The sequence below is a fragment of the Alligator sinensis genome, unplaced genomic scaffold, assembly GCF_000455745.1.
Source record: "Alligator sinensis unplaced genomic scaffold, ASM45574v1 scaffold250_1, whole genome shotgun sequence".
NCBI classification, from domain to species: Eukaryota; Metazoa; Chordata; order Crocodylia; family Alligatoridae; genus Alligator; species Alligator sinensis.
This window is the reverse complement of record NW_005841888.1, coordinates 690,635-700,747: the sequence shown is the minus strand read 5'-3', so window position 1 is coordinate 700,747 and position 10,113 is coordinate 690,635. Positions and strand designations below refer to the sequence as shown.

The following is a 10,113-nucleotide window of genomic DNA, read 5'->3' as shown; positions in this document are numbered from 1 at the left end:
CACTGCTCATTTGGACTGAGGGCAGTTGGTGGCTTTTAGATCACAATCATTGTTAAGCAAAGATGAAACTGTTAAGACAGCGGGGTACAATTTTAATGACAATGAAAGCTTTGAGCATCAGCTCACATCTGAAAAACATCAGAAACCTCTTCCATTTGCTGATAGACCAGCATACATCAAAAAACAAGGCTGTGATGTTTTGAAAAGACATCAGAAAAAAGCCACGACTTGAACTGCAGACAGCTGTATTTGCTAAGGAAAGGAAAGCATTAGCATTCTGTTTATCATTTCCTGTTACACCTTGTCCTTTAGATTATGAATTTTAAAATGGCGACTATTTTTGGCCTCAAAAGCAGGTAGGACAGAATTAGTTCAAGGATACCTAATAAGGTCCCTAAGGGAATATTACAGCTAATGGATTCTGAATTCTTAACTTGACTAGAGGTTTATTGACGTAATGTGTTTATATTCGTCAAGAAAACAATTCTGCAATTACCTTGCAGAAAGCTTCTATTGCCAATTCTGCAAGTTTAGTCCCATCAGTAAATGAATGCAATACTAGATAGACTGGAACTTTTGAGCTGAAAATGCACAAGTAGCATGGTAGGGAGTCAGTCAATAAACCAACAGAGCATCTTGTATGAAGAGGAACAAGCTGAAATTCTGATTTAATTCAGACCTCTGTAAGGCAGTTGTAGAAAGGTGTAAGACAGACATTAGCCCAAACTGGGAACATCACAAACAGAAAATGGAAGTGCTTCCTTTAGAATTTAACAACGACCAAATTGTTAAGTCAGTCTGTAGGCTTGGGCTCTTTTGGACCCTTTGGGCACTTTTACTCATGCTCCAATGCATTTGGATTAGAACACGCCAGAGCAGACTTGATTAATTGAGTCTGCTGAAGCGCTCTAATCTCCAGCGTGCTGCAGTGTCTTGTGTATTCAGTGTCCCACATTTCAAAATGACAGTGGGGGTGCTTTAACTAAAACTTGTCCAATGAGCTTTAGCTAAAGTGCCCCCACCGCCATTTTTAAACATGGGATGCTGAATATATGAGATACTATGGGCATTTTCATGAAAGCGGCTCCTGCAAGCCACTCTAATTAAAACATTCCTCCCCACCACCCTACAGAAGGGTGTAGATACCCATTGTCGTTATGGGATTCTCCAATAGCTACAGCCACAAAAAATGACTGGGTAGCAGATTACACTCCATCCTCTTGGGTCCATACGAGGCACAGTTACCAGTGAACTATGAACTCTAGGCCTGATTACAATTGCAGTTTATTTAATCTAGGGCTGAAGATGCACACACTCTAAGAAGTTCCAAGTGACAGAAAGCACAGCAGCTACCAGCTTAGCAACCCACAGCTATCATAAACAGTTTATCCCAGTCTACCACTGTCTCCCTACTTCCTCAATGCACACAAAATCAACTTCATGGAGTCTATACTGAATTCAAATCCTCCATGGAATTGATTTCCTCATCCTTTTTTGCAAACGTGACACCCCACAGCAGCCAGAATAACAGAATTACTGACCAAGGAAGAGTCCTGTGAGTGCAGGAGATCAAACTTCCAGGGCAGATGTACCTAGCTTATGAAACTCACCCTCATCAATGGTATGAATAACTATGGAACGTGCCCCTCATAAACAACCAGAAATCTTATTTCTTAACCTTGCTTTTTCTCTTCATAACTCTTTCATGCACATACAACCAATTACTGTTAAAAAAATTATATGAAGAAATCAAAGGTATTTCTGACATAAGCTGGGAAGGAAGAAATGGAGAGAGAGCAACTGCAACTCGTACTATTCATTCTTTTTAAATTCTTGAAAGGTCCTGAAACACCTATGATGCTGGACACAGAAAATAGCTAAAGTTCATCTGTGATTGTCTTTGCATTTTGGGCCACTCAGGCTTTGAAACAGGGACTGATGGATTATGTTATTTCCTGTGCATTTGCTTTGTAGCGTGCAGCCAGCTTGGCTTTTCCTCTTGCTGTAGCATTATGTGAAAAAGAGTGGCTTAGCGTTACAACAGGCTAACTTGATATGGCATGCAACATTAAATGCTGCTTTGAGGCAGCTAGTAAGATAATAGGTATCACTGCTCTGTTTCCTCCTTGAGCTGCTAACTTGCTGTCAGAGGTTTCCAGTTTTGTAGAACATGTTAATTGCTCATGTGGACAATAGTTGTTAAAAGCACCTTGGCTGTCTAGCAGTGGGACCTGCAAATTGTTTCATTCTATAGAACAGATGACTCAGCCTCTCAATATCAGCATCTCCTAACACAGACTGGAGAAATCAATATGCTCAACCCAGAATATTGAATGTGCTGATGATCCTATTTTGCTGAAAATCCACAGATGCAGAAAGGCAATATCTTACCACACTACTGTATTAACAAGCATTTGATTTGGTTCCTAAAATAGTATATAAATACTGTAATATTATGACACAATTCAGCAAGGCAGGTAGATCCCTTTGTATAAGATTAAGCCTAGGCTTAAGCCCCTTTCTGAATTGAGGCTTGTGTGCAAAGGTGTAGGGATGGGAAGAAACAAAATAAAATACATGTAAGCTGATAAAGTGGGAAAACAGTACAAACCCTGGTACCAGTGACAGTGCTGCTAGAGGCATCCTGTGTGGTAGGTTCATGTTTACTATATAATAGTTTTATTACATGTATAGAGATAAGTAATTTGTACCTGTGATAAATAACAATCTTTACTAGAGAATCATTTAAAGGAACTACAATATATTCAGAACTACAACATATTAAAAAATGATAATTAATCAATTGCATGATTAATAATTAATTTATAAATTGCTTTGCAAGTTCCAACTTTCCTTTACAGATAAGGGACTAAATTAATGAGGCTTTAATGATACAGACATGAGGAAGGAAGCATGTGTTGAGGAGTGACTGTTGGTAAGTCCAAAAGGAGCTGCTTCTTTTTGTTCTGATAAATTCTGAGGCTGGATCCAGATGTGCAGCATATGTGGTCTGTGGCACTGAAAACCTCTTCGCGCACCACAAACCGCACATGTTGCAGCACTGGGGTAAAATTAGCTACCGGGATTTCCTGGTAGCAAAAAATCCCCTGAAAAGAAAGTGGCACAAAACACGTCAAAGCTCCATGTGCTGGGACAAAGGTGAAGACCCTGGGCTGTCTGCTTTCCCACCTCCATGTGCCAATACTCAGCTGGCTGGGGCACAGGGTGCCTCAGTGTAGCGGCTGTCTGTGGTTAGCTTCACGCTGAGGTACCCCCTGTGCCCCAGCCACCACCTGCTGCAGCACGTGGAGCAGCAGGACAATGTGTTTCACTGCAAACCACACAAGTAGAGCAGCACAAAGTAGTGGCACAATTTTGTGATGCTACTATTTGTGCTGCTGCAAATGCATGCCCCTGCTCATGTGGACACAGCCTGGGGTGCTATTGCTAAAAATCTTAGTGTGGCAAAAATGATGATAAAAACATATTTTGGTTCATTTCAATTAAAAAATATACAGTTTTTGTTCTCAGCACCTTTGGATTCAAAACAGATCTTCAGTTCAATCCCACTCCCACTGGACTTAAATACATAACTCTCAATGACATCACTGAGAACAATATTAGGTCTTTGAATATTAATATTGCATAGATAAATGACATCCTGCCCACAGCTGCACTATTCATCCTCTTTAAAATAAATCTTTCATGCATAAGTTTTCACAGAGAAATTTTCCAAGGGAAGGACTGTGACTTCCTTTGCTTCATGTGGAACCAAACATGTGCTTAACAAATAATGTGACAACAGTATATATACTGCAAACATGTTAAGGAGGTCTGTTCTGCCCTGAATATGAACGTGTGCCTCATTTAGATTATACAGAGCTAGGTGCATGTACCAAAGGGCTGGTAAAGTTCTTTCCCAAACACTGGAGTAATTTAAGAACACTAATCACCCTTCCAGGGAAAATACAATTCTGTTTATAGGATTGGTGGCAGGGAATTCAGACAGCTGGATTTCAGTCAAAACTCTACATTAGAATTCTTATTACTCAGCATCAGCTGACCTGAAATGCATGAATTGTCCCAAAGAATTCAGGGGACAAAGAATATACATAAAGCACGAGCTTAATGGCGCAAAGGAGAGCATTTGAATCTGCTGCTGAATTAAATAAAAGCGAATACATTCATTTGGATTTGAGACGTGTGAAGGTATGCCTCCCAGAAATGGTAGGTGTTTTTGGGACCAGCAGGTCATGGATGTATGAACTAAACTGTATTTTCAGCTGCTGGCTTAAAATTTTCCATCAAAATTATTTGATTGGTTTTTGATTAAATAACATTTTTCCTGAAGGATATCACTATCCATAGAAGATTCTTATTAATAATCACTCTTCTCCCAATATCAAAAATCTCTGTCAGGTCACTAGGTATGAGTTAGATTCATAGATTCATAGATTTCATAGACATCAGGGCTGGAAGGGACCTCGGAAGATCATCGAGTCCAGCCCCCCCGCCCAAAGGGCAGGAAGTCAGCTGGGGTCATAGGATCTAGTTTAAGCTAGACAAATCAGAGCCATCTTAACTATACAACCAATGGGCTTGTTCCTTTACAAAATGGGTCCAGTCGCCATATTGCATCTGTGACTGCTATAGAAACAGGTCACTACCCTACCGAAAGGGGGGGAAAAACAACAAATCATTTAGATCACAGATTAACAGCAAAACCCATAATAATCATGTACCTTTTGGCTGGTTAGTATTTCCTGCTGTATTTTGCTCTTCAATTTTTGTGGAATCCTTCAAAGTCTCATATTCTTTTTCCATTTTAGCTGCTTCTTCCTTTGTGCTGTCAGTCTCTTCATTACTCTTGTCTAAAAGGCATTGCAAACATAGCCATCCCTTATTTTTGCACTGTAATTGCCAATATTTGTAAATCACATTAGGATGTTCTTTGGGTAGGTTAATGATTTTGACTGATGATACAGGAAGAAATTAATAGCTTGAGTAGGATGTGTTTCTAAATGTCATCTCCGGCCTGGATCGCTGAAAATGCCTGCATCATCTCTTACAAAAGATAATCCAAGTCAGTCAATTAAAATATAATGTACACATCCTTTCAGGTCTGGTTTCAATGGCTGAAGGAAAACGATAGGTGTTTGGCCGTTGCTTTCAATGAGCATTGGATCAGGTCCTAAAATTCACAGACCAACGACTATCTATTTTGGTCTTATTCTGCACGAAGCACAAAGAAATCAACCTCATAATAGCAGAGAGCCAGGTACTATAAAGTGCTTCAATTGTTGTTACACATGGCATGAGCAATCTGCACTTTATACAGTCTGTTCCAGATCCCCTCCAGATTCAAGTTAACTTACAGTCTCCCAGCATCCCAGGATGCTTTGCACATCCCTCACAACCCCTCCCCTCACAGAATGGGTGGGCTAGCTTTGGCCCAAGCTGTCTGATCCAGCTGAGCAGGGAGGTATGCTCTAGCGCCCCCCAGGTTTTGGTTTGAGCCACTGCAGGCATGTGGCTGCATTTTTTGAATCAGAAGTGAATGTCTGTTCACTTGTTTACTGGTTTAATCTACACAGCTTAGACTAACTTGTGAAGTTTTAATCAATTCAGCCTTGGGCTTTTTGACTGTCTGTACTTAGCCCTAGGGACTACAAGGGGAGAGAGTAATAGGCTAAGTACCTGCTAGCAGCTTGTTTTTGGTATCAGTAGAAGGTTTCTCAAGCTTATTCTTTGTCTGCAGAGCAATCATTTCATCCAAGTTTTCTGGAAAACAAAACAATTCCCAGTTATTCTCCAAAAGAAAATGAGAGTACCCACATTATACAGTCAGGCAAGACAAGGCTCAATTGCCTGTTGAGAAGAAAATTATTAAGGAAGGAGTTAAAAATCCTTGTTTCTGAAAAAAAAATGTAAAGGCAAATGATTACCAAGTGATAGAATGGATACATGATTAACTTTAACTAGAAAATCTTGAATATCTTCAAGTAAGAAGAAAGTATGATACTACATGATACCAAATGAGGCCAATATACATAAAAGACAGGGAGAGGAGCAAGATTTATTCAAAACTGAGCTTAATTTAAAACAAGAATCTTTTTCAATTTTGATTCAATGAATGAAGTCACACTGCATCAGGCAGCTTCTTCTGCTGAAAACAATGGATGTATGTAATTAAAGATATATCTAATTCAAATGCTGCTTTTCCTGGAAGGAGAATATTCTGTAGCAAATGCTTTTATAGAGTTATTGGCTAATTAAGTCCAGTTAAAAAGGTTTTATGCAGCATTTAAAGTAGAATAGATTTTTTTTAAAAGAAAAGGTTGACAGAAACAAATTAAGTAGATAATGGTGGCACCTCTTGGGAACTGAATAACAATTCTTTCTATTACCTGAAAATCTTTTGGGCTGAACTCTTGCCTCATGGAAAAGTCAAAGCAGAATTTCATCAGCATGCACATTTTCTATGTAAGCAAGACACGCTAGTAAAGAAAAACAGCCCTTTTTCTGATACTGCACTCACTGGCACAGCTACAAACAGATGATAATGTAACCATCTATATTCTCATCTACATTGTGGAATTTGTGCAGACTTTGCCTGTTCTTTTGCTGTGCTTTTAGAAATATAATTAAACATAAATCCCAAATTCTGCATTTATAAATGTCTGCTCTGTTAGATTTTTTAGTGGTCGTTTGATTCGGAGATGTTCATCTTTCCTGCGTGGAAACAGACAAACCATTCAGTACCAGGAATGGTGGCTGAGGGCTGAAAGGAGTTTTATTGGACCAGTAAAAGCCTTAAATATTTTCCATCATGTTTTACTTATGAGGTAGTGAGAAAAACAAAGCTGATCATTTTACCCATCAGCTAAAAGCATCTTTTTCCAAGGGATAGATCTCTAGAGCTGCAAGTAAAAGGTTAGAATTTAAACAATCATATTTCACAGCAAATTACCAACAGCACTTCTGCCCTTCATCTGATGAAAAATAACATAATCCTGTGTGATGGACAGAGCCATTTATATATTCATTGACATAAAATAAAAAACGAAAGCAGCTTTTCTATGGTGGATTTTGGATGTTTGCTGATAAAAAAGGTTTGTCTCATTGTAAACCTATTACATTACATTATAATTAATACAATTTCCAATTTCCTTTGTAAATACATTTTCATTTATACCTCTCTCTAATATGATACTGTTATCTTGCCACCTGCCCTCCACTAAGCAGGGTTGGGTTTGGTGAGTTGCTGGATCAGAAACACACAGAGGGGGAAAAAAGAAACAACCTGGTGTTGTTAGAAGTGGTATTGATTGATGCCTCAGTAATCACCTGACCCAGAGCTCACTGAGGTCAGTGCAGAGACTCCTTTTACGTCAATAGGCTATGAGTCAAGTGCTGTTTTCCACTCTTGAGTCTGCACTGCACCAGGACTTCAGTTTGGGTACAGGGACTGCTGTGCTATAGGCATTAGGATCTTTTAGATAAGATGCAAATGTGAGATCTTAGCTTGTATTCCTCAAAAACAGCCTAGACATTAAAAAAAAAAAGAAGGATATTTACCTTGTTTCTTTTCATAAAATCTAACCATGTAAATATAATCTCTTTAAATTCCCTGGCAGTAAGTGGGATAATGTATTCTCCCTTATTTCCTGAATTATGATGTTGTGAAGCATTCTGACCCCTTAAGAGCTTTGTTGGATTAAGTCTTAAAAAGAACATGCTTAATTTTAAGCACAAGTTCTACTGAAATAAAAAGAATTATTCAAATATTTAAAATCAGGCATGTGCTTAAGCGTATTGATTGATTAGGGCCTCCAGTGCCTTCTGTACTCGCTCTCTGAAGTGGCTGCATTTCAGAGGCAGATGAAATTATATTCCTTGTACTATGGAAAGACCAAGAATCTTCCTTGGTTAAAGTTAAAACAAGGCTCCATTAAGAGGCTGGTTTTCAACCTTTGTATAAATCTTTTGATAAAAATGATTGTTTCCAAATCTGAATGGCTTGGAAACACAACAAAGAAAAATTAAAAGTACAACTTCTTCTTGAAACACTGACAGAATATAGAACTTTTAATTTGCAAATCACCTAAGTGATTTAGGAGCACTGGCCCTGCTGAAAGTACTCCTAAGTCACTGAGGTGCTCCTGAAAACCCCATACTAAAACATAATTTTTTTTGTGTGCTAATGCAATATAACTTTAATTCATATATATCTTATGAGTGGGACACAGTCTTGTTAAACATGCTGGACATGGATAGTAGGGCTGTGCTAAAGGGCACCGTTCCATTTTGACTTGCGTTTTGACATTTTGACAGAACAGCGTTTCGTTTTAAATTTCATTTTGATTCGAAACTGCTGTTCCATTTCGTTTTGTCGAAACGGTTTCACAGTTTCAACCTGTTTTGATCTTTTGCCCGTAGGCTATAATGGGGAAGCTCAAAACAGCCTATAACTGTCATTTCTGGCCTGATTTGGATGAAACTTGCAGGAATGGTAGTCCATTCTGAGGGCATCATGTCTGCCAAGTTTCAAGGAGATAAGTGCAGGGGTTTTGGAAAAAAACTGCACCTCAAATTCTTGAAAGCAAAACTCATGTCACGTGTAAGTGTTAAGCCACAACGGGGCCAAAACTGTAGGCATGCTAGGCCCTGATAATGCAATGAAGCTTGCCAAGTTTCAAGGAGATAGGTGCAGGGGTTTGGGGGAAACTGTACCTCAAGCTGCGGACAAGCAAAACTCATGACATGGGTGACACTGTGTGTGTTAAGGCGCAGCAGGGTGAAAGCTGCAGGGATGCTAGCCCCTGCTGCGGCCATGAAGCCTGCCAGCTGTCAAGGGGATAGGTGCAGGGGGTTCTGGGTTCTGGGGCCCTGCACCTCTGGCTGCTGACAGGCAAAACAATGCTGTTTTTATGCAGTTTTTCCATCCCTCCCCCAGAGCACTGGGACTGGAAGGGACCTCAGGAAAGGATGACAGTCACTGGCCAGCTACACAGTCAATAATGAGAGCACTCCTTCCCCCTCCCTCCCCTTACTTTAGTTTCTGTCTCCCTGCAGGCAAGCCCAGCTTGAGCTTCGAAACTCGAAACATTTTGAAAATTTCCATGCGTTTTGACTTGCCTCGTTTCGTTTTGAGGCTCTTTCAAAGCTCTCCGTTCCATTTCGATTTCACTGTTTTGAGCTCAAAATGAGTCTAAACAGTGTCAAAATGAAACTGTCGTCAAAATTTCGCACAGCCCTAATAGATAGCAGCTGTCTAGCTTATTAGTGGTATATATACAATACACATATTTATTTATACATGATGTATAAAATAGCAGTGTTTCTCACTAATGAATCAGAGTTCCTCACTGAAGCCAAACAACAGGATATGATGATGGATAAAAACTGATATGTAATCTGTGAGATCTCAGAAGTAAATGTTGACAATCGTATATGCAAACCCTTTCAACAGGGAATGCTTGTTATAGGAAAAACCATAAAAAGCACAGTTAACTGTATGCACAATAATATAAAGATTTAGCAAGCTATTGCACTTTAGCTATGCAAACCCATTAATGTTCATGGGGATTGCACCGGCACACCTTTGCACACAGCAGCAATAAAGTTATGCTGAGAGGCCAGATTGTTTTTTTTATCTGATTTAGAACCTACTAATTGTCAAATTAAAACCCCCTAACAGCTGACACAATTTTTAAGCATGTTTGTACTAGCGCTTCCACTAGATGTGGCTGGGCCATGGTTGAACAATGTTTGCTTTGAGTTATACTAATGGAGTGAGTCATCTCTAGAGTTGAGATGCGTATGGCCAGTAGCTAAGCAACTGAATGTCCTATTTGGTGGGTTAACAAGATCTGATTATTTATCTGGTCTGGTTTCCTTAGCAACCTAACTTTGTCATGGGAAGAATTCATAAAGGTTAGGATCTTTTATCAGTCTGGCCACCTATTTGTAAGGGTAGTAATCAGAATAAGAAAATAAGAGCTAATGGAAGTGACCCATGCTGGTAAACAGGCCATCCCACTGGCTGAAGGCTTTCAGAAGACCTTTACCTGTCCCAGTGGTGGTGTTGTCTTATGGTTAGATCCACATCTG

The 10,113-nt window shown here is 39.4% G+C and overlaps 1 protein-coding gene across 2 annotated transcripts in view; it reads right to left on the bottom strand.

Moving 5' to 3' along the window:
* The window catches only part of SCG3 (secretogranin III), a 46,830-nt gene that overhangs the window by 10,916 nt on the left and 25,801 nt on the right, over positions 1–10,113 (bottom strand). For both annotated transcript variants that reach the window (XM_006017933.3, XM_006017934.3), the window contains 2 exons: positions 5,698–5,781; positions 4,743–4,871 (listed from right to left, as the gene is read on the bottom strand). In XM_006017933.3, the coding sequence (XP_006017995.1) occupies positions 4,743–4,871; positions 5,698–5,781 (213 nt within the window). The remainder of the gene's footprint in view (positions 1–4,742; positions 4,872–5,697; positions 5,782–10,113) is intronic.